At 42.5% G+C, this 24,325-nt stretch overlaps 3 protein-coding genes across 3 annotated transcripts in view; 2 read left to right on the forward strand and 1 right to left on the reverse strand.

Annotated features, from left to right (window-relative positions):
* The window catches only part of T265_15256 (hypothetical protein), a gene marked incomplete at both ends in the record, with an annotated part of 44,210 nt that extends 34,558 nt beyond the window's left edge, over positions 1-9,652 (forward strand). The window contains 8 exon segments of the mRNA XM_009177289.1: positions 371-586; positions 1,111-1,314; positions 4,433-4,702; positions 5,291-5,451; positions 6,692-6,766; positions 6,810-6,935; positions 9,254-9,459; positions 9,477-9,652. Coding sequence (XP_009175553.1) covers positions 371-586; positions 1,111-1,314; positions 4,433-4,702; positions 5,291-5,451; positions 6,692-6,766; positions 6,810-6,935; positions 9,254-9,459; positions 9,477-9,652 — 1,434 coding nt within the window.
* Positions 1-24,325, reverse strand: part of T265_10812 (hypothetical protein) — a gene marked incomplete at both ends in the record, with an annotated part of 68,600 nt that overhangs the window by 38,493 nt on the left and 5,782 nt on the right. The gene's annotated exons all lie outside the window — the stretch shown is intronic.
* On the forward strand, positions 17,817-18,779 carry T265_15257 (hypothetical protein; the record flags this gene model as incomplete). The annotated part of the gene is made up of 1 exon (XM_009177290.1): positions 17,817-18,779. A coding segment is annotated over one exon (963 nt), but the record flags the coding sequence as incomplete, so codon positions are not given.

The following is a 24,325-nucleotide window of genomic DNA, read 5'->3' on the forward strand; positions in this document are numbered from 1 at the left end:
ACTTTTAACTTTCCCCGCCGCATATTTGATGCGGTGATTCACAACCGGTTTTTTTCGGACCAGAAGGTAATAGTGATCGTGGGTGGCCCATGAAAGGTACTTATCATTTTTCATTGCTAGGATTCACATGATTTGCTTACTATCGTGATTGCTTTATTCGAGTCTGGCGCAAAGCTCTCATTCTTTGGCTAGAAATTGGCCCTTTTTCAAGGAAACTTGTTAGGAGATAAGTGTACAAGTAGAGGGTCACGGACACATTAGCAACAAAAGGCCATATTCTCAGCGCTAGATCATTTATTATAGTGTGGTGAAATAACCCCTGTTTTACTGACTGTACTTTTCACATTTTAAATACTGTATCCTTGATCAGAATGATTTGCAAACCATATCTCGAGAGAAGGATGCAATTTCAGGCCGTCTACGCGAGAGGGAATCAGCCGCCCATTCTCTGAAGAGGGACCTTGAGGCCAGCAAATTACGGGCAGATAGTCTTGCTGAAATCTTGACCAACAAAGAAGCTGAACTAATTGAGCTGAGACGAAAACTGGAGCTGTCCGAGAAGCGGTTGGATAAGTGCAAGGAGGAGGTACGTTGTGAGGATGGTACACTTATTTTCTCTTTTATATGGCGGACTTGTTAGTCCCTCAACAGAACACTTCATCGCGACAGCCAATTCGTTGTGAGTAGTCCTCAGACCACATTAGCAAATACTTCCCGAAACAGCCACGAACTCAGTGAACTTCAGTAGACTTTATCTTAGGCTGTTTCTGGAGCATAACAACGCGACTCCCTTATATACAGAACAGAAGTGAGTTTCAAAAAAACGATAAGTTCAATGTCACTAACGAGATTGTGAAAAGTCCAGCAGTTGATAAATGAGTGCGATGACCAGATGGTACAGCTCTCATGAAGTAAAGGCATGTTTAACCTCTGAAAGCAAACACGATGTCTACTTTAGCCTCCTGACTCCCGATCTTCCGCTGAGCTTACTTGCCGACTGGCACCCGCTTAGTTGATATCCTGTTTTGGATAAATGGTTTGTTTCTCACTTCAACACCCCTTCATGTCCCATTTTGTCCTTTGTGTTCGCTACACAAATCGACGGAACAGAACAATCAGCACACAGCCAGACTTTCCTTATTGGAAAACCAAGTAAACACGAGAACCCAAGAGTTGCAGCAGACTCGAGTATTGGAGAAGACCAGTTTTGTCGAACCTTCACTCGATCGAATTCGTTCAGTTCAGCTCGTGGAGCAACTAAAGGATTTAAGACAACAACTAATGGAGTACAAGGCGACGAGTATGACATCTAAGGTGAGAAAAATTTGAGATGTTTTATGGCTTCTCATTTGAACATTTTACTTTAGGGAGATTCATTTCAGCATGTTTGATGGTATTTCAGGAGCAGACAGTTGGTCAACCAGATTGAATATATCCATCTCAGGTAATCCTTAATTTAGTGCTAATTCAGACAGCGTTGTTGCACACTTAAAAAGAACTCTGTTGAAGGGAAACCCAAAAGATAGGTTTTGAGGTAAACGAATTGCTTTGAATACTCACCAGATGGCCGCTACGTGTCGTGTGCGTTCGCTCAGCTCTGGAAGGGTCAGGTGCGATTCTATGTACAAGTTGGTTAGTACCTTCCAGATGACCCTTGCCCATCAGGTGGGCTACATTAGCGCCTCTGAGCGATCATGTATCACTGTGAGGTAGTGCTTACGAATACGACCTGAAATCCAATTAACACAAGACACGTTACACATCCGCTTGAACTGACAGGTTACCGAATATGACAATTTATCCTTGTTATACAGACTGATGGTGAGGCGGCTTCCGAATGAACAGCACACTTGGGCAGCGTTGGGAGTAATTCCATAGTGTTGTTCAACCAACTTACTGATACGTCGGTCGCCGAATCTCCATTTAAAGTCAGGCTAAGAACCAGGCCTTTCGTGCTGATGTTGACAGTATGTTTGTCTGTGGTGCATACCAATAAACTTCTCTCGATAACTGTTTCCTACATGTACATAGTTCAATTTCATCTGCTCATCCAATAGTGTAGCTCTCAAGGTCAGGTATCTCACGAGGTTACGCCTTCCCTTCAGTGAAACAAAGACGACTTAGGTCGTCTTTCGATGTACTGGTCCATCTGATAGACAACCGGCAACATCCAAGAAGGCAGTGCACCCATTTTCCTCCGTTTTTTTATTTNCTCCGTTTTTTATTTTAGCATTTGCGAAATGGAAGCTGTTTGGAAACCGTTCCAAGCCATCTGCACAAAGTATATCAGCTATGTATCAGTGCTGGCGTTTTCACTCCTTTCCTTTCTGGTAATGCCATAAACGCATCCACAAGTAACGAACCAAGTGACGATCCCACTGCAACACAAGTTTGTCTGTCCACATGGCTGGTAAAAGAGAACATAGGCAAATCAGTTTAACGTTTGAAATTGGTGACCAGAGTGCGGATAAGTTTGCTAGTTTCTGCCAGTGGAACATTGGTGGAACATGTTGAAACGCTAAGAGGAGACATCAGCTTATCTTGAGCTCCAAACTGGTCAACCCTCCCCACAAGTTCAAAATGTGGGCATCTAGACACCAAAGGGACTCTACTATCCCCACAGGCCACTTGGCCACCACTTGGTAAGATGAGTTTACCGTGGAATGTTTGGGACTAATGGAAAAAGGTTGAAATAGATAATGCCATCATCACGGAGCGTTCGTAGACAGTGAGAACATTGCAGCTGCATACATGCTGTTTTGTCTTTTTCTTTCGACGGCAATATGAATTTCCGTTTATCTGCTAGAAGTTCACGTATTCTTTTTCTATGTTTCCTTTTGTTCAGGACAAGATGGAATAATGTTAATTATTTTGGATGCCCATAATGTGTGATGTGGTTTTCGCGATTTCGGGATGATTTGCCTAAATGCCAGTCAGTCACAACCCTGATCAACCGCTCATGACTGAACGGTTGAGTGTTCAAACCACTAGCCAGGATGTTGAGGGTCGGAAACACCCTTGAGTTTCGTGGGATGTGCATTACCGGTGATTCATAAAAAAGTGAAAGAGCTGTACAGGGTTTATCGACTCTTCTGCGTAGAGTAGCCTGAGTTAAACCAAATTCTCATTAGAAAAATGGTGAAGTTTCATCCGCACGCTACACCGAAATCATGTAAGTGTGCCCCTTAGATGAATTACAGAAGTCCGTTTCGGTACCTTGCCTTACCGCCAGTTACTTTAGTCGTTTGACACTTGGCCGAGGTTATCGTAGTGGAGTCAACGACTGTTGACTGTGAAATTGTGTTAACCGGTTTCGCGCATTACGACTGTCGCGTTTTTTTGAAGAAGTATGCCAGAATAAACAGAAAGGGCGGTTAGGTAGGAATCATCTGTTGAGTCTCTGTATTTAGGTTGCTTTTTCTGCCCTCTGATACTGCGACCATATTTCCATGGTCCTAGCCGAGACATTACGAGTCTGAAGTCTGATGACATGCAGCTAAGTTGCAAAGTGAATTTGTCCGCATTCGAATAACTTTCTAGTTCTAAGTAAGGACGGAACCCTTTTCAAATTTCACTTTTTAAAAGTCTGCGTGTACGTAGTGACTAGCTGACTTGAGGATGGAGAATCTTTCTATCCATATCACCGTTGCTACTCGCTCTAAGAAACGGCTGTATAGTGGCTGGCTGTATCAAGTGGTGGACATTCGAATAAGAAAATCTCCCCTAATCAGAATGTTGCTGTTTGGCATGTGAGTACCTCCGCCTAAAATTCTCGGAAACAAAAGCTCGCTCTAAGTTCAACCGAAATATGCATAGACGAACACAGATATTGCATCATGGTTTAATTTATCACTCACAGAAATCCGAAGTTATTCGGTTTGAGGCGAGATTAAAGTTTCCTCCGACGATCTCCCTTTGCATTCTCTTGTCAAATTACAGTGAACCAGAGCGACCTAGAATGGCTCACGTAAACATTAGGACTTATAGATGCGAAAATTTGGAAGTTGTTTGAACGAATAGTTATTTCTCGGGTCCGAACGTTTCATTTCGGATTTTGTCTCCTTAGTCCAACTTACTTGACTATCTGTAACATAATACTAGCACCTAGCTTGTTTATGTAGCTGCTCGTGAGAAGCCAAAGCGCGCTAGATGCTAGTCATGAAGGTCCCCAGCTGGAATTTGGTCAAATCATTAATAGACCATCGTTTCAGAAGAGCTTGGTAAACATTCGCTTGTTTACCAAGCTCTTCTAAAACGATGACTTATTAATCGGTTCCAAACTTCTCCAATTCATTGATAAACCACTTTCCAGTACTTCGTCAATGATTGCAGTGAAGTAATTTGTAAGTATCCGCTACAACTCGATTAATCTCGTGTGAAATAAAATGGCATTTGGTGTTGACAAACTGTCCTGATCGGTTTTTTTTTGTAGACCGAAAGGGCTCATTTGCAAGAATTGGTCAATCACTTACAAGGTGAGCTAGCAGCTCGGGTGGATGAACTGAGACAGTCCAAGTTGGAAATCGATCGGATGCGGCGACAGCACGAAAGTGATTTGGAAACCACGCAGTCCAGTCTACATGAGAAGTTGCAACAGATGGAGGACAAGTGGAACGACGCCAACACAAAAGTGAAGCAACTTGAGGCCGAATTGGAGGTGTGCAAAATTAACGGGATCCCGTATTTGAATTCGGAGTCAAAAGTGAGTTAAATTTGCTGAAAATCTTCCGGACAAGCGTCCCGCGACAAACCTATAGAACCAACCACGTTTTTGCCACGACTTCACCAATAGTGAACGGAAAGCCAACAATAGGTGCCATTTGAGACAAAACTAGGAAAATACAGTGACGTACCTTGAGGGAGCGAGAGGCGCGACAAAGGGCACTGTGTCGTTTGGCTGGTTTCTTTAGGTGTGTGGACGGTGAGTATCTGAGCTTCATTTTTGTGATTAATTTCCGTTCAACTTTTGCAGCAAGTACAGACTTTGTAAATTTTTTGTATTTTCTGTATGTCCTTATGACCCACGAGTTTAAAAGCTAGAGAGGATCAAAACTGCTAGTGCACCAGCCCGACAGACAAGTGTGACAATACAGGAGCCAGTATTGGTGAAAACTAGAAACAACACAAACTGCCCTGACATCCAAATTTACGTAGTACAGTACTTTTGCAAACAATAAGTATCTACTTGCACATCAAGGTGTTCATTAAAACGGGATTTATCCCAAGCACAAAGACTGCTTTCCAGCGCCTCTTGAAAAATTTCCGTATAACCATTTTATTTATTCGATAGCTCGAGGAGCACACAGCTCTACAGACCGCTGTGGAAGCTCTTGAACGTGAGAAGAAAAATCTATGGAATTTGCTGGATGAGACGAGGAATGAACGAAATTCACTAAGGGAACAATTGAACAGATTAAGAGAAAGTTTTGAGGAGGAAGTGGAGAAACACAAGTGAGTTTGTGTATTCTGGTTCCTTAGGAAAGTTGGGAGTAAATCCGGCGAACAAAGCGCTGTTAAAAGACAACCTCACGTATAGTTTCACATAAAATCTTTGGCAAGTATATAGTTAAAATGAGCTGAGGTTGTTTCAGAAACCCATCATGAACCTTGGTAGAATTCTTTTGGTTCAGTCATCTATATGGTATATGCAAGACATTCTTACGATTTTTAAGTGCCAGTCAAGAAGTCTAAGGCAGTGGTGATAATATGATTTCAATAGGCGAGATGATTCTCGCAACCACAAAAAAGTAGAATTATTGGGGACAAAGATTGAATATGAATTCAGTGTGTCTAATAATGAGTGAAATTTGGCATATTTAAGCGAATCCTATGATTCTCTTCATCCTTACAAGGGATATTATTTTGCCTAGTGGCAGTGAAAATAACAAGTAATTTGTCAATAACATTGGACTGGCTCTTCCCAAAAGGATCTTTTTATTCTGTTTAATTTAAAGGCGATATTTTAGTAACCTAATGCCTGAATACCATTGCAACAAAAAAATTTATTTCGAAGCTTCTTAAGTAAATTTGGTTACCCTTTTCTGGTTAATTTATCGAGTGGCTGCCAGTAAATGCTCAAAAAGGCGTGAATACACTCTCTGTGTCCTGTCTTAGGGAGCACTGATGTACGCTATGGTTAGACCACTCGCAAAACCACCCAAAGTGTAGAACACAACCACAACTTCTGTAACAAGCTGACCGCACGGCTGATTGGACTCTCTTGAAGGGATTGCACAATGCTTACATCAATAAACTAGCCTATCCTTTGTCGACGTTTATACCTTATAGCTGCGTTTTATCTTCTGGACTATGGATCTCTTTCTTATGATGAAATTACTTTTCCCCTAAGCAGCTGTAGTGAACACTAGGTAACATTATCGAAAGACATTTACCTGTCACCTCACGTTTTCTAAGTACCACACAGTAGGGAAAATATTGCCAGAGAGCTTAGCAACAATGCTTCGTTACACACAGTTAGGCACTTCTCAGCTAAGTTGAGTAGATTTACCCGACAGGCCATTGGGTACAATAAACACTAAGAGCCCAGAAAGATATGTAGTGTGATCGAAAGGCAGTTATCTTAGCACACTTTGAAGGAGTTTTCTTAGACTTTATCCGGTTGCCGACATTTTTGTGAGCTCTATATTCATTTAAGCGGAAAATTAACTGTTCTTTAATACTCCCATATTAGGAAGACTAAAGTTGCCTTGGAAAGTAAGTTGGATCAGAAAGCTGAGGAACTGGCTCAGCTACTCCAAAACCACACGTAAGTTATCGCCTGCGTAATGTATCCTAAACGGTTTCTCCAGGAGTGCAGTGAAAAGCGACGGATATAGCCAAGACAGTTGTAAAGCCAATCGCGAGCCAATCGAGCAGGCCGCAATCAAGCTGATGTCGGATTCTGATGAATGGACAGGTTCGGAAGAACTCACTAGGTAAGTACTCGTAGGATTCAGGATACCGTATGAAAGGTGCCGCACCGCATACGAAACTTTTAATGTTTTGTACTACTTAATACGCTAGATAAGAAGAATAGATTACTTACACTACAATGGAGCAATGTGGTGCAGTCGCCCAAGCATAATTCGCTCAGACCCAATTGTCAATAGTTGTACTCGCCCAAAGTACGGATACAACTATCGAAAGTATCAATGATACATTTTGCACCACAAAGTTGAATTCAAACCTTGCTACCCAAAACTTATGTCAGAACTTGGAGAGTTAATGCCAGCGCCGACTGGGCCATGATCCAATGAAATCAGTGCCACAAGCTGTCTGAAAACCACTGGATAAGTGTGAGATTCTGCTGCAAGAGCTCAATGTTCAATTAATATAAGGAAATAAAATACAGCGACGTCTCTCAGTTACATTGGCTGGATAAGGAATATTCTCTTATACAGGCAACTTTTTTTTGCCTCTGCGAGCTTACTATTAAGGAAAAAATATCATGACTTCAGAGAGGACTAAAACATTTCTCTCCTCCGTTGAGGAGAGTTAGAGTTCCATTTTCAAAAAAACTGGAAAATGGAAAAGTATGTGGCATGGTAATTGATTCCCGTCCACCTGTGATGAACCAGAGTGCTCCATAGCTCTAATGATTGCTTGTGCTACATATCCCTGGTTCTGCATCAGTGAGGTTGACAAATGAACATTCGGTTCATGGGCAAAGACACGTGGCCTGTGATTAATGCAACAAGTCGTGAGATGCCACATCGGATGTAGACTCAACGCTAGGGTTCAGTTCGAAGTAAGGTGAACTCAACCTTCACTAGAAACTCAGTTGTATAGCCAGTGATACAGCCGAATGTTCTAAGATCATACGATAATATCGTCAGGGATGTCTTATTTCTGAGGACTGGACACTTAATATTTCTTGAGGGTAAATCGATAGATCGGTTATGCCCTAGTTCATGCAGTTTTGAATCACAGTGACAAACACAGGGTGATTTATCATGCCCCAATAGCCACTCCAATTTGACTGGTTCCACCCGAAATGGATGCAAATCATGATTAGTCACTCATTGTTATATGCTCAACTTGGAGACCGGTTACCAGATAATCTTTTTCTTTAGAATAAGTACAAACACTATTTTTCCAACGAAATAATGAAAAAATATGGACACGCCGGAAATTTGGTCTGGTTTTGGACAGCTTGAAAACCCCACAGTGAGTTCATACCTAAACATGAATTGAAGAACCCTTCTACTGGTTCTAGAGTCAGAAGTGACCAATAAGACATCATTGAAACAGGTTCATCCGTTGGCCTTAATTAGTGTACCTGACTTGATATTGAGTCTGAGGAAGACCATCTGAAAGGAAAGTGAAACACGAGATGAGCATGAACAGCAGACTGGATACAAGACCATTCGAAGAGTCCATAGAGCCTACTTTAGAGATTCCTCTAAGCTGATCATTTGTGGCGTTTTTTTTAGAAATAATTACCATTTTTCTAATTCGCTGTTGTTCTGCTCACAAACCGGCCACCCTGAAGGATCGACAAAACACTAGTTATTTTTATTCTTGAGGATCCTAAAAATCAAGTGCAACTTGAGAACACCTCTCCAAAAATGTACCTTCCAAACAACAGAGTGTATAACTACACTCGTATTCTCATAGTGACAGAACCCATAACGATTTATTACCCGAGTCTTAGATTTGATTTGCATATCCTCAAACCTCCAACGGGAAAATGGTCGGAGAGCTACAATCCGTTAACCTGGTCAGTGAGGACACGCCGCGGTTTCAGATAGTTCTACGAGAACCGTATGCTTTTCTGTTTGACTCCAAAACGATGCGATTTTATTTTTAAAAAAGTCGTCCAAACGGTCAGAATTAGTATGGCAGGACTCTTGCGTAGGTTGGCAATGCTGTATGTGTCGGGGTCAAGGGAGCAAACACTTTAGTTGCTTTTCCTGCCAAAGAAAAGGCTGTCATCTAAACTGAATGTGATTATGCAGCTCAGAAACAGCGGTCATTAGAATTTCCGTTAAGTGCCGCAACTGATGGGTGGTATGTTTGTGTGGGACTTTATGAATAAATCTATTGGGAGTTGAGCTGATACATACAGAATGGCATCCCATGAATGTTCGTCGGTGCTCCGAATAGCTGATTTTAGTGTACCGACCAACAGCTTCAATATTTTCGGCTCACAAACGCCCAGACAGCGCTGTTACGTATTTCTCAAACTCGTTCATACCTACATAAGTCGTGTTGTCGGTTGCTTACAACTCACAAACCACTCCAATTTTACAAGGTATTCACCACAGTATTTCCGAAGTTCCTGGACACGAAAATACACTAATCTCACCGCAGACCCACGGTTGGAGTCGAGAGTGGCTTCTTTGAAGATTGCGAATCAGCGCCTGCGGGCCGAAGTACAGGCCGCGTGTGATGCGGTAAGAACAGCAGCAGGGAAAATGCAATTGGACGATGAAGTCACACGTGATCCTGGTGATCCACGTAAATCCATCGTGCAGGTTGGCATGTTTTTCCACGGTTGGAGTCGAGAGTGGCTTCTTTGAAGATTGCGAATCAGCGCCTGCGGGCCGAAGTACAGGCCGCGTGTGATGCGGTAAGAACAGCAGCAGGGAAAATGCAATTGGACGATGAAGTCACACGTGATCCTGGTGATCCACGTAAATCCATCGTGCAGGTTGGTTTTGCATGTTTTTTTTCGCTGCAAACGATATCTTCTGTTTCTTGATCGAATAAAGTAAGGGGAACGGTTAATTCAGTAAGTGTCCCATTTTCAGGTAGACCAAGATACCGGTTATCCTGTATGTACAGCATGATTAGCTTCTTACGACATCACGGGAACATCCCAATTGACTCGGCATCCGTTTGCCAAAGCATCGTACGATCGCAAATGGTCAATTAATCCATACCACTGCTCAATCAAATTTAGCTGCATTCTTAGAATAAAACCAGTAGTGAAGGGATTCCCCTCTAGTCGCACGCAATGAGTAAAGGCCAAAGATGCGACACCATGAGTGCATAAATGAAATTGGGATTGCTTAAATCACAGACGTTGAGAATAACTGCTAAAAGAGCTCCAAATCTTATCAGAATATTAATTCAAAATCCATAGTAAATAGGCAAAGCAGCAAACCCCTGTGAATATTCACGATGTCAGAAGTTCATAAATGGGCCATTCTGTACAGGGTCAAGTGCAGCTCAGCAAAAAGCAGCATTTCGGAGTACAAAAATAAAACCTATCATGGTGAATAACTTACGCTACAGTGAAACTGCACTACAGTTACACTTCACCCGCCACTGGTCCCATGCATGACACCACACTGATCACTTTTATGTAAATTTACTTCAGAAAATCCGACAATCATTTTGCGTCAGTAAGTCGCTGCTAGCTTAGTCAACGACAGAATAGATGGTGCATCGCACGTCGCAAAGTTGGATAGGCGCAGATTACAAAAGCCACCATTATTTTCTTAATAACCCAACTGAGATAGTCAGACATGTGCTGAGAAGAGTGTGTCATTACTGACCAACGGTTGAAATGTGTGACATTTACCACAAGCAGTGCATCACATCCCTAAACGAAAGCGAAGTGTAGCTACTTGTACTGTTCACCTGTTGCACGAACCCTCTTTACAAACATATAAAGCCCAAACCCGGTACAAAGCTCTGGGTGACAATGCGTTTCCTACCACCCACAACTGTGAGTCGAAAGTAAGACATCCTTCCTCTCTATGGCATAATTCGCTTTTGGTACATACCGGCATAGTTCCAAATGCGATAACATTGATCAAGTGAAGTTCTAAGGAAAAGCACGGTTAAGCAGAATGATCCAAAGATATTAAAATGCTTTAACTCCACACGATTTCACACCATGCCGCAGCCAGTGGACAATAAGCTTTGGTCAATAGGCAAGCTGATCGGGACAACAGCTCGAGGACCCAGAATCACGACATGGACCGTTTGATTCGGTCTGGATGTTTGAACCTGAGCTCTCATCCGCCATTCTGTTGAATAGGAAGTAGGCTGTACTGGATGGATATCGATGAGCTCGAAGACAGCATGATTCACCCTTGCGATCCTGTCCGCTAGCTGTGTTGCCTCATGGCCATAAGTCTTAGGTTGAGAAAGTCCGGGTAGACGATAAGTTCGGTCGATATGAAACCAAACCTTTAGGATTGCGCGGAATCAGCTGTGCTTCTCGGACAGCTGTTGGCAGGTCAGAGAGGTAGTCGTTGATCCCGGTACGGAGAAGGCAGCTCCCCTCGGTTTGTCAGTCTTGTATCCCCGAGTATGCCCGATCGGTAGTACCCGAACCACTCGCTTGCAGTACACGTGATGGCCCGACGTATCTTATAACGAGACATTTTACTGAAATACGGTTACCGGTTTCGAAGATGGCAAACAGTAAGAAAACGTCGAACCAGCAGTTAGAGAGGAGGGCCAGACAACGATCACTAGGTTGATTTGGGGGACTGGAGCTGAACATGCCACGAAAGCACAGGGTTCAAAACTCCGCTCTGAACGACATAGAAGCAGAAAAAAATGGTTGATAGGATCGAAAGAAATGCATCGGTGACGCTATCCACAGTACGCTTGCGATTCGTTGACAAAGGTGTGGGTTGATAACACTTGCAAGGTATCTCGATGAAGTCATGATTGCGCTGAAAAATTACATCCCATATGTGAGATAATGAACTCAGTGGAAAATAAGGAATTGATAAGGAAGTATGTCTCTTGAGTTACGCAGTTAGAGGCCGAGGACAGACTGATCGTTTGGTTCGACAAAACAAAATTCTGGCAAGGGTTATAGCGATGAGTCTGTCACATAGAAGCACACGAATCCACGCCGTTGGTGTCGGCAGTGAACGATAGGGGCGGGCAATGAACGTTCCCAACATGCAATGTGCAACACGTGTCCAACGGTGATGTAGAACCCCTTTCTTTGTCGTCACTACTAGTTTTCGATTAGAGAAGCTGGTCATAAGGTAGATCTTATTGACGAGAGGAACGAACCTGTCTCATTCAGGGGGAAGTTTGATAAAGAGAACCATCACTTCTAACTACACACTAATACCCAAAAACCCATTTGAGCGAACGAAACTGCTCGTGTATACTGATGTGTTCCTATATCAATTTAACCATCTGCTACCAACCATAACCAAAGAGAATTTGAAATTCGGTCATAAAAACAACTCAGTAGTGCAATGGAGTGTAATATGGAACAGGCAGTCTGACTGTAACTCGCAGATTGAAACGAGGAGGACAACTACTAGGTGTGGATTTGAGGCATCGTACGAACCAGCATGATTCTATAAGACAAGCATGTCACAAGGAGCTGATTTAGACACATTCAGCATGCTCAGATTTAGGGGCTATCAAATCTGCTTTCTCCAAATTCAGAGGGTTCAGAGTAAAAATCCAGCAGGTATGAGGAATTACATTTATGATGAGCTCTAACAGAACGGAATTTCAGGACCTGTGTTTCTTTTTCGAGTGAGTTAAAGAGAGCAGTCGCCCTAGGATATTATGAATATTGTTTATATGATTGACTTGCACATTACTTCTTACTTAGTTCTTACTTCTCACTTACTTCTTACTTACTTACTTCTTCTTAAATAACAAATTTGGCTACTGATAATTAGACTGGATCCACGATAAACTATTTCAAGTAGACTAGATAGTGGTTGAAAACCAGTTTGGTTCCCTGGGTTTCACTAACAATAGGCTGCTGTATTGGCGTACTCACTCTTCGAAACTATACAAAGAAAGAAAACAAGTGTGAAATGGCGAGTCCAGCTTCCATGGGCTCTGTTTACTTGGGCGAATGATGCTTATCTGTTTGGGCGTGGAACTTTAATAGGTCGATGGTTGACGCCTTTGATTTATCTTATTTCTCGGCTCATATAGTGTGTGTGGTACTACCTAAGCAGTAGCGGACACACTGCAATTAGAGTCACACGTACCATCATCAGTTAGGATCAATCATCCTTGTATGGTTGCAGGACGTGATCTCCGCGGGCGAAGGATCTGTGGACAGGGATATTCCCGAAATGCAGCTGGTTTTCGTTAGTACTAGCAAATTCGTGCGCGTAGCTATCATGGCCTGAAACAGCCTAAACTGACCAGTTAGGCCCAGCCTCCAAATTTCCAGCGGATACACATGGAGACAATCACTTGTTTGCAAATGGAAGGGTTGAAAACAAAAAAACTGAAACGTAATTCACACAGTTCACGTTCTAAATGGTTGAATGGAAAAACTGATGAACAGCGTTCTTCCCTGTTCTCCTTTAGATCCTCAATACAGACTTTCGGTTGGTCACCCATTATATCATCCATCTTGCATCCATATCCGCTTGAGTATGGAATTCTCCGTGAAAAACTCAAATTTATATGTTGCGTTTGTATCTGACTTTCAGTACATCGTCTGTATTGTCTACAAGCTGGGCTTCTGTGAACAGAGACTCTGCGGCAGAATGATCAGCACTTATACACAATTTCACCTCAGTCCAACCCGAACCTATCAATGACTACTTGCGCTGCTAGGATGTTTGTACCCTCCAACCTCATAAAGGGTCTTGAACTAGTGAATGCTTGCATAGTACCCAGAATTTCAATTGAAATTCCTTTTGGTTGTCTTGCTACCGCTGACTCTGAAGTTCTTTTTGTTTTCAGCACATGTACATTGCCCCTCCCTCGGCGTGCTTAATTGCAGACAATTTTCCCTTTATCTTCAGCCAACTACTAGTCAAAACTCACCACTGGCTTATCATGGCCAGAAAGTTACTCACAACGGATGTTCTTTTGACAGTTCAAGTTCCACCCAAAGTGAGAGACCTTACGGAAAGCAAGTTTCCACGAAAAGCTATCGGAGAAGGTCAAAGGTCAGTTCTGCCAGGAACCAAGTCATGATGACACAGGAGCCAAGTTTTCACAACGACCGACTAGAAACGAAAGCCATAATGCCAAACCGTCACTGATGAAGCATTCTTTACTGGTTACTATGGAGCTGCATTTAAATACATTTTGCACTCATTCGATCGTTTTGGATGTATCCACCCAAAGGGTTTTAGGTGAGTTTCTCAAAATAAGGTATCGTGGTCACTCCATATTTAGCATTCATTCATGGTTGTTCAACAAAGCCGAAACTACATTTCCTCTTCTAAGTAAAACGGTCTGGCGCAGCATAATGTACATTGGTTAAGTAGTTGTCATACCAAACACTGTGGCTTTAAATGACGGTTCATGGGCATACCGAAATGGGGAGGAATTTGAAAAAACACCATGCTACAGTCGAAATTTCCAGACCGAGTTTTTATGCCCAATCTTGCAATGGGGTGCCATTAGCCAGCAGTGTGCACAGACCAACTAACCTATTGTATGCGTATGAAGATAAATGGCATGTTCCCTCGAGTCGTCCTGCGATGTCCTACTGAACCTGTATACTGAAGGTTTGCTGAAATTCTCTCAGGTCAAATACAGCCAGTCTAAACTTCGGTCATTGGGACAGGTTCAACTGGTATGCTGTAAAATTCACTCGACCATTTCGATTCACTTTACAATGGTCCTATGAATACAGATTTTACGTGTGGGGCCATAACGTCACAGAGCAACGGCAGTTGAATTCCAGTGGTAGACACACAAGTTATGAAGCCTGGAATTTTCCTTTTTCGGTCAGGCAGGTGTGTGCCACAGTGTGGCACAGTGTCACGGCACACAGTGAGTGCGTGGACATGAAATCACATGTCCTCTGTTGGTGTGACATGTGTATGTACTTGAAAAACAAGAAAATATTAATTGGCTGATGTTTTGTCAAACGGTTTTGTCTAACTGTTCCCTTTACCTCCATCAGTATCATATCATACATGTATTTTTCTACGGCCATTACAAATGCTCAAAAATCTGGGTTACAACGATGGACTGGGAACTAATTTTATCTGCCTTGCGGAGATGATACAAAAACACATATTGACTAGGCTTACAAGGTTTTATCAAACTCTCAGCACTGAGGTTACTCAAAAAAGTATCTGAAAAGAGATTTACGAAAACTTCGTTTGGATTTGCAACCTACCTTAAAGAACAAGCAGGTGAGTGGGCGGCCCGTGTGCACACCTTGATGCATAGCATTTTTGTAATTTCTGTTTGTGGCAGTATCTCAGCCAGGGACGAAGCAACACGATAAAGAGCGAAATAGAGACCACTGCATCATCGAGCGTCCGAGCCGCGTTGATTCTCGTGACCAGTCGGCTCAGTTGGACAAAGCTAATCATGGTTGTGTATCTAACCCTGATAACTCGTGCTTTTTCATTTGGGAATCGCCCATTGGAAAGTCGGAATTGGAAATCCTTGTTTTCGCCCACCGTAGTGCGTAGTGCGGCAATTAGGTATACTGTACAGACTGGACGCTATCTCATACACCTGTCGCTTTTATCACAAACATAGTAAAATTGAAGATGAGTAATTCATGCACAAAATCACCCCAGCAAACAAGAGAAACATCTGAGGTGTTTATATTCGAAAGAGGTGTACACAGAGGACCTCAATTTATTTTTTTCTTCTGTAAAAATTAGTTTCAATGGCAGCTTTAAGACGACCATCACTGTGAACCTTTTATGAATAGCAGAACACCTGAAAAATAATTTTTGTACTAAATGGGTTAAGTGAGCCGGTTACTTTCGGTCTTATTACTTTGGAAAGTCTGGGAACTCTATGGCTAATCACCAGTCAGTCACATAACTTTCTATTTTTTAAGAGTTTACACTATGTGAAAATAAACCTGCGTGCGCAAGGGTGCGCCGAAAAGAGGTGACACTGATAAGAGCAACTGATGTCAACTCTGGCCACAAGATATCTCACCACACTTAAAGGCATCAAGTGGGATGTATGGAATTCGCATCGATGGTCAAAGGATTTCATGTTTTAACATATTCTAATTTCATATAGCTTTGAAGACCGAGTGGAAATTTGGCTTAAAACCATACTCGGATTTTTCTATCAAGATTTAACGATCTTCAAAGACTGACGAAGCGAAGCTGATTGAGGGAAAACTAAGGATTTGGCCTGCCTGTGTCTGCAATCAACCTTCAGCTGGCTTTCTGAGGCAACGTTGTGCATAAAATGTCGACCAAAAGTGCGATGTACGGAACTACAATCGACCAATCGGGTTCTAACAATATCATTTGTTTGAAAGCCAAGGGCCTGCGTTTTTACAGCTAATGTCGACAGCTATTCTGGTATTGACACGCCGTGGTTCCTGTACTCTCCTCTTGGGGAGTCTCAACCCATCCTTTCAGTAGTAGCTGTGGGACAAAAACTGTTGCCAAGTTCAAACTACGTCTTAACGACTACCGTTGCGGTGACCTCACTGAACGATAAATTGCAGCGTGCTGCATGCATTCAGCCAAACAACACACGGAACCAAATCTGTTTAAATCTCGTTTGAAAATTCACTTAATTTTTAGTGTCACGTCACTGCATATTCAGATTAAGTGCAGTGTAGATATCACTATGATCATCTAAAAAAAACTGACGCACTTACTGCACTGTATGGTTTCAGTGTCCAGTTTACACATAGTTTCACGTTGGAAGGTATGCTTGGGTTGTGTGTTTGTCATGAAAGACTGAAGCACCGCTGTCCAGTATTGTGATGTTTCATCCGATCCGGGGTGACATGCTTCCAGATAGGGTTTCGAACTCAAAGATCACCTTCATATTCGATTACTAGTTTTTGAGTGGGCCATGTGCCTTTCCTGTCGGTCGACGTACAATAATCCTGATTTCACCAGTGGTCTTCCCACAATTCTTCCAGTTTCTATCCTATTGATTTTATGAATACTATGATATGAACCATAAACTCTGCACTTTCTGACAGAGTTGTGGGATATGTCAGTTAACTCAAGATAACCACAGAAAATCGTGCAAATAGACTGGCCATCAGAAGCATCACGTGCAAATCTGAGAGCACCCAATACTACAGGATTTTTCTTAAAGATCGAGCGGCTATATAGAATGACAAGAGAAGTTCACTAAACGGTGAGTGTGCCTCAGCTGTTTTGAACCGTAACCTGACACTAATAAATTGGTCCGGTTAGGTGACACGACCAGAGCCGTTATTCGGCTACGTATGGTCTATACTGTTAAAAGGTTGTTCTCAATACTCAAAGGATGATGTGTAGCTCCAGCAAGCGGGATTCTGCGTTATTCTGACAACCTTATATAGTTGCCGAAGGGTTGTTTTATTCTGTACGAATAGTCATAGAATGAGCTTGCAGGTTGGAAAGAGATAAGTGATAAGAACCTGACCGCTTATTTTCCATCACGCTAGATATTTTAAGGTCTTTTTGAGAAGAACCGTATGGCTGATTCATGGCATAAAAAGTTATTTTAGTCAATTGTTACTCTTAAAAGTAAGGCCAATTGGAGTGGCTCCACAATTCTTTGCGGCTGACCGTCTAAGTAAATGACTGACTGCAGTCTGTTCTATGCAGGAAATTCCAACGAAAAGTTTCGTCTCAAATGGGTCACGTTTTCACTGCCTATTGTACAAGACAGATCTCAGGAGATTTTATCCAATTTAGGATATTCGCACACTGCTGGCTTTACTTTTGCAGTGCAACAACAAACGGGTTTCCCCGTAGTATTACCGTGTACTGAAAATGCTGACGCCAGAGGGATGAGTGGTTTATCGATTTTAATCACTGGACATTTCGAATAGCCGGCTTGTTTCGACCAATAGCCTACTGTCATGCATTAATACGCCAGCCGATCATATCCTTCAGTCTACGTCGCGCAACGTCGGAGATGTCAAATGAGTTGGAATATAATGCCTAAACCAGAGCGTACCGATGAAATCTACCAAATCAGTAGCTGAAAGTAATGATGGGTCGTACGATAGCTTGTCGGAATTCGTAGTCAACCGAGAATGGCGCCTGATAAAACGCATTGGTGCCGGGTCCTTTGGTGAAATATTTCTGGCTGCCCACAAAAAAACAAATGAGCAAGCTGCAGTGAAGTTAGAGGTGTATAAATCTGGTATACCAGTGCAACTACAAACGGAATTTCATCTCCTGAGGGCACTCAGTAACAATCCCGGAATAACCAAAATTTACTGGTTCGGGCGAGATGGCGTTCAGAACTTATACACAGCTTTGGTCATGGAGTACTTGGGGCCAAGCCTAGAAGACTTGCATGTCTACTGTGAATGCAAGTTCTCTTTAAAAACCGTGGCAATGCTGGCAGATCAAATGATAAAACGGATTGAGACCCTTCATCGGAACTGTCTGATTCACCGTGATATAAAGCCGGACAATTTCGTCATGGGTGTTGGGGCTAATTTCAACACAGTTTACGTGATTGATTTCGGGTTGTCAAAATACTACATGGATCCAAAAACAAAAGAGCATTGCGCATTTCGCGACTTTCGAAACCTGACTGGAACGGCCCGATATTGCAGTATCAATGCCCATGCCGGTTACGAGCAATCCAGACGGGATGACCTGGAATCGCTTGGTTACGTTTTCCTCTATTTTATCAGAGGGAGTCTTCCGTGGCAAGGGTTACAAGCCGACAGTAAACGTGAAAAATTTCGAAAAATATATAAGACAAAACTGAGCATGCGCACAGAAACTCTTTGTCAAGGGTTGCCTGAGGAATTCGCTAAATACCTGAACTATTGCCGAAACCTTGCGTTTGAAGAAGAACCAAAGTACAAATATCTCCGCGGTTTGTTTTGGCGTATAATGGAGAAAAAGTCCTACAAATATGACTGTCAGTTTGATTGGAATGAAAACCTGGCTGATGAGGCAAGCTAGTTCGGTGACTTCATTTCAGTGGCTCTCTTTTATGCTGACTTATGCTAAATTGAGCCGGTGAGGCTCTCTGACAACCTAACTTTGGTTTGAATTTGAGCCTTGTGTAAAATTGACGAACCGTCTAATTTGAGTAGTCTCTACGTTGTTGGTCTTTCCATCAATGAAGATTTACTTTGATGCTCTCCAATGTCTTCCTCTATTCATAGCTCATCATCTGAGCAAACTAGTTATTCCACCAGCATAGCAGATGCTCTTCCCCATCAAAGTTTGAACTATTCATGTGAGCAGAAACGGAGACTCAAATGCTGGTTTCAGGTGTCATTTTCAAGGTTCATAGACGCAACTGTAAGTGATTTGTTTGGGCAGCCAGAAGCTGTCCCAGTTATTGCTGTCTCCCTAAATGGGGACCCCAAGAAGAGAAACATTAATGTTTAGGAACAGTCAGACATAGCCCAGTAACGCCCTGGTTGGAATGCTCGCGTATTCGAGCTGTTGCCTTCAACGCATAGCTCCTTTCGATCTCCTGGATGTCGAGTTCACTGATAGCTCTGGTTTAACGCACAACTATATGAGTTACCGCTATCAGCTATCTATCCCACCTCCCCGGATCATCGGTGAACGAAAATGTTGCACTTATAACCACTGTACAGCAAATATGCGGTTTTTACAGCTGCTACTACTGATTTCTAAATGACTTTCCATAACATCCCAAATGAAATACTTTTACTCTAAAGCTAAACGATTTTATGCTGTGGCTGAGCCCTCTGACTTGTGATAGAGCTTCATGGAAAGATCCGGTTCATAAAAAGGACTATTTTGATAACCACTATACACATAGGGATACAACTACTCTCTCATGATACTTCGAGTGTGTACACTTACTCATAATCTACATCACAGTCTGTTCCCACAGACTGTTTTTAACTTTTACAGGTTATTCGGATACAATTAAAATCCACTGAATTCGTCGTTCTAACTAGTGTCCAAACTCGGCGTAACTAGTGATGGGGAGTACTCGCGCGAACAATTCAAAACTTCACGCTGAATGGTTAGAAGCCATATCGCGTGAGTAAATCAGAGATGCTTTTCTTCCATTGCCAATTAGATAGAGCGCAACTTAAATGAAATAATCCCTTGCACATACGTTTCCCATAACCAGTTCAACTACTGTAATTTCACTCCGAACTTTTGAATCATGCTGTTGCCACAAATGAATGTCATTATAAGGAACTGTGAATTACCACGAAGCCTGGAAATTTTTTTCTGGTTGGCGCTGTGAATTCTAAATATATATTCCATATGAATAGTGTTAAGTCGTTGTGTACACATCATCATCATCATCATCAATCATCAACAACAGCATGACATCAGTGCTCAACACCAATGCTTCACTGCCGTACAGCCATGACTTATTTGAAAGCTTTATTGTAAAGAAAAGAATAAAGGTGGATGGGGGAGGGACTTAGTGCTAGCTTAACACAACCATTCCGAGGTGCCTACACCTCCAGACATTCACTCAGGCAATCTGGACAGAAACTGACAACAAGAACGCCACTGACATTGGTTGGCAGCCATATCTTGTAGTGTCTCCAAACATCAAACACTTTTAGGTCGGATTAGGTTTGCACGTGATTATGTCGTCTTGGAAACAGTAAGTGGTGCGACTGTAAGATGAAACTATGTTGGACGTAGTTCTACTTGTGCGGAAGCTACTCGTAACATCTGGGCGTGTCATACATGGAGTAGGTTTTGGTGCTGGCGTCACCATCATGGGTCATTCATGGCATAAGAGCGATATCCATATCTGCCAACGACTTAAGAACCACACTATTCGATGAAGCTGTTTTTGCAGCATACGGTATGACTTTACTCCTCGGGCTACTTCTACTCGGACACACGCACAGTTGAGGTTTATGTTAAAGAAGCTATCAAGGGTGGATTGTTCCGTTTCTGCTTTAGTGGCACGAAGGTGCTTAGTTTAGTGTATTGTCCGAACCAAGTAGGTTTTCGGTAAACCAATCGTTTCAGTGTACCATCGTGACGTCGTTCAGGGCCAACATCTTGGAAGTGGATGAAGTTGTCGGTTTCTCCTTCCGAAGTGAAGTGTGTGGACTTTATTTAACTGTTGTTGGAATAATTCCAATTCGGCTTTATTATCACCAACAGCGAAATAGTATTGCATATTCTGTATACTAGCTTTTAAGGGGACACTTTTAAGTTTACTCATGAAAATGTCGACTAGCATCGGGTCTAGTGGTGGGCCCAAGAAACGTCACCAATTTGATGGTAGATCATGACACTGAAAAGTAGTTGTACATTCAGTGTGCATCACAGGAGGAGCTGTCGGAATTCGCTGACTGGAGTCGGCGACTGAAAGTTGTTTGCTTCCGTGTAGTTACATACTAATTAACCGTTTCAGTTAAGGGGAAGTTGGTGGACTGTGAAATCACGTCCAATGGACACATGAACCAATTTTTCAGTTCTAGGTACTTTATTGAGTTCACGAATCGAGATGTATCCCGCAAGCCGTATTGATCCATTTGTCGTCGTATTGGTTCAAGAATTTGATGAGCCGCTGTGAGATCTGATGATAGGGCGAGTTGTGCATGTCTAGGATCAGCCCCACAGGGCAGTTAGGTTTATGGATTTTCGGCAAGCTGTATAGGCGAGGCGTTGTTGACTCTGTGGGTTTGACTTTATCGTAGGTTGTCTCAGGGACCAAACCGTTTCATGCATGTCGCCATTAGTTGTTCTATTATGAGCGTTGGCTGTCTGACTAAACTTGATTGTGTCAGCTAGTGTGTCCGTCATTTTTCGTATATAATCAGTTTTGTTCATCACGACAAGCACAAGCAATCATCCGTGCCCCCCTCGATCTCAAAGATAGAGTGCTTGTCCACTCCCAAAATGTGTTAGTGTACTCATTCTCTCACTGCTGTGCAGTGGAATGCATCAGACGCATGACTAAACAACTCAGCCAAAGAATGAAGGAATACAATCTTTCCTGGCTAGCTTCTGGAACTAGGAGGATGATAACCAGCTGAGTAGCACAATATCTAGCAGACACGACGCACAGGGTGATACCCGGCCGAAGCTTCCGCATTGTTTACAAGGCGCCAGCTGATCAACCCAGATCAGTACAACAACGCACAATCACAGTGACTGGAGCTATCGCCATACGGCATCGCGACCCGATCCTATGTCGGCAAAAATGCCTCGTTCCTGTGTTGTATTTGCCATGGTCCAACTCATCTCCCCCCCCCCACACTTTCACCCTGCACTGAACACACAAACACGGTACACTGTCCGCGCTGACAAACTCAAGTCACCCTACTGGTGACCTGAACTAGTTGTTCTTCGATAGATAGGTAATGTCGTCCCGCACTCGATTTCCTGTTCATGTACACCATGCTAATTCAAATAGGATAAATACTGCTCTCTTAACCTTTGCCACTGTATGACTTGAAAAGACCTTGCCGAAAACATGTTTGTCAACCCATCTGTGTTCTTATTGTGAATGGGAATTTTCGGAAGATTTATCTTTATATTCCAACACCCAAACGTGTACTATATCATCCCAAACGGATTCACCCCGTTAGTCATGGAAGCCCGTTTGGTCATAGTCAAAGCTGATTTAATCTTGCTACCTGTGGAAGGAAGAAGGCCTTCGCTGCGGAGCTATTTATTAGAAAATGTCAACTGAACAGTTACAGACTATTGGACGGGGAAGCAAAACTCTCATATGCATCTTGTTTACAAAAACTGAATAGCAATCTTCCTTTGACTGCGTCTTTCTGAGCTTTCCTGGATGTTCATTGATTGTTGTCCAAATCCAAACAAATGCTACAAAGGAACTCCACAAATTTCGCAATAGATCACATGTTTCAAGAGACGCAAAGCGAATTTGCAAAACATACTACTCGCGTGCCTCCCCCATCAGTAGTACCACCGTTACACCTGTAGTTGGCTTGCAGCGCATAGTATTCAGATAAATGTGTGGAAGAATAGTTGTATGCTGTGCAGCAAACAGCGCATTACGAGAAACTCTAGATATTACACAGTACTGCTATTCAAACAGTATGAGAGTGGTTTCGTTTCAGATAGTTAATTTTTGGGTACAATGTGTCAGTTAGTTGCGACTTATACAAAATGCCAAAAACACTACATCTTTTGAGAACGTAATAGGTTTAGCAACTAACTAGCGGGAAATGGCATCGGATTCCAAACTCCTGTCTGAATTAAAGACCGTCCTGGAATAAGGTGAGCTATATTGGAAGAAGCATCCGACTGATATGTTGCACAAGTTACATTGTTGTTCATGTCGCAACTCCTCTGTTCGCAGGAGTGATTTAACTGAGCGTCGTTCTATATGAGGTAAGCAGCACAAAGCATGTCCAACATTGACAAACTAATTCTGATTGCCTGTGGGCGTTGAATAATCTCATGTCTTCGTTTGATGGACAACAAATTTTTACTCTAGGTTTTTTATATTTCCTTCGAATTTCAACCTTCTACCAAAAGATCGGTAAGGATCGTTTCATTAGTTGGCGTTCCATTGACCACCATATATTCATTGAGCACCTTTGGTCAACGTATCGTGACAAGTCAAGTTTCGATGTCGCGACTTTTCAGTTCGCCAGGCTGATGCTTTTTGTGTTGATATGTCCGGAGGTCAGGCGGTCTCAGTAATCGAATATCACTTTGGTTGGACGGATTTCACGTGCAGGCTAAGAAACAAAAATCATTCCCTGTTTTGGCGAAATTGTCCGCCAATCACGATCAGGCATTTATAGCTTGATACTACCTGCCTCCTCACAAAAGCTTCAGCACAGCGATGTGGGACATCGTGGAGGAGTTTGCAGTGTATAAGTTGGATAGGGTTTGAGAATATGATCAAGATTTTGGTGTTTAGTTTTGGTTCAGGTGTCAGCGGCGTTGTCCATCGCTGCATTTCAAACAAAGCTAGCCATATCTAGATCGGGGACTCACGATGTGAAAAACTGACAAATTGGTCTTCAAAGGGGGAACATGTAGCGGACTAGGACCTAATCAGCGTGTTCGGATAAATTAACAAGCAGAAGTAACCAATGCAAAATCACAAAATCACAATAGGAAAGGAATGAGTAGTCAAATGAGAACTCACGAATGCGTAGGTCCAATAGTCCACTACACCGATCCAAATGCAGTAACTGGCTGTGAAAGGAAAATATTCACCCGTCGAGATTTCCTGCAGGTGGTTCCGTGTGAGTGATATATTCCACGGTAGGAAGATTATTCACGGCTAAAAAATTGTCACAGGGATTTATTGTGACGTTCAACAGTTGACACAAACACAGAGATTTAGTCCCACTGGTTCAACGGTCAACAAACAGTTCAACGGGCGTAAATACAGTCGTTCAGCAAGAAGTCAGCAGGTCGCGCCGGAAAATTGTGTATTCGTAACATTAAAACAAACGTCATGATACAATGTGAACGACAGTTACAAAGTATGGTTCAAGTTCAGGAAGAATGGTAAATGTGACAACGGATTACAGACACTACAG

Source organism: Opisthorchis viverrini (assembly GCF_000715545.1).
Source record: "Opisthorchis viverrini unplaced genomic scaffold opera_v5_411, whole genome shotgun sequence".
Classification (NCBI taxonomy): domain Eukaryota; kingdom Metazoa; phylum Platyhelminthes; class Trematoda; order Opisthorchiida; family Opisthorchiidae; genus Opisthorchis; species Opisthorchis viverrini.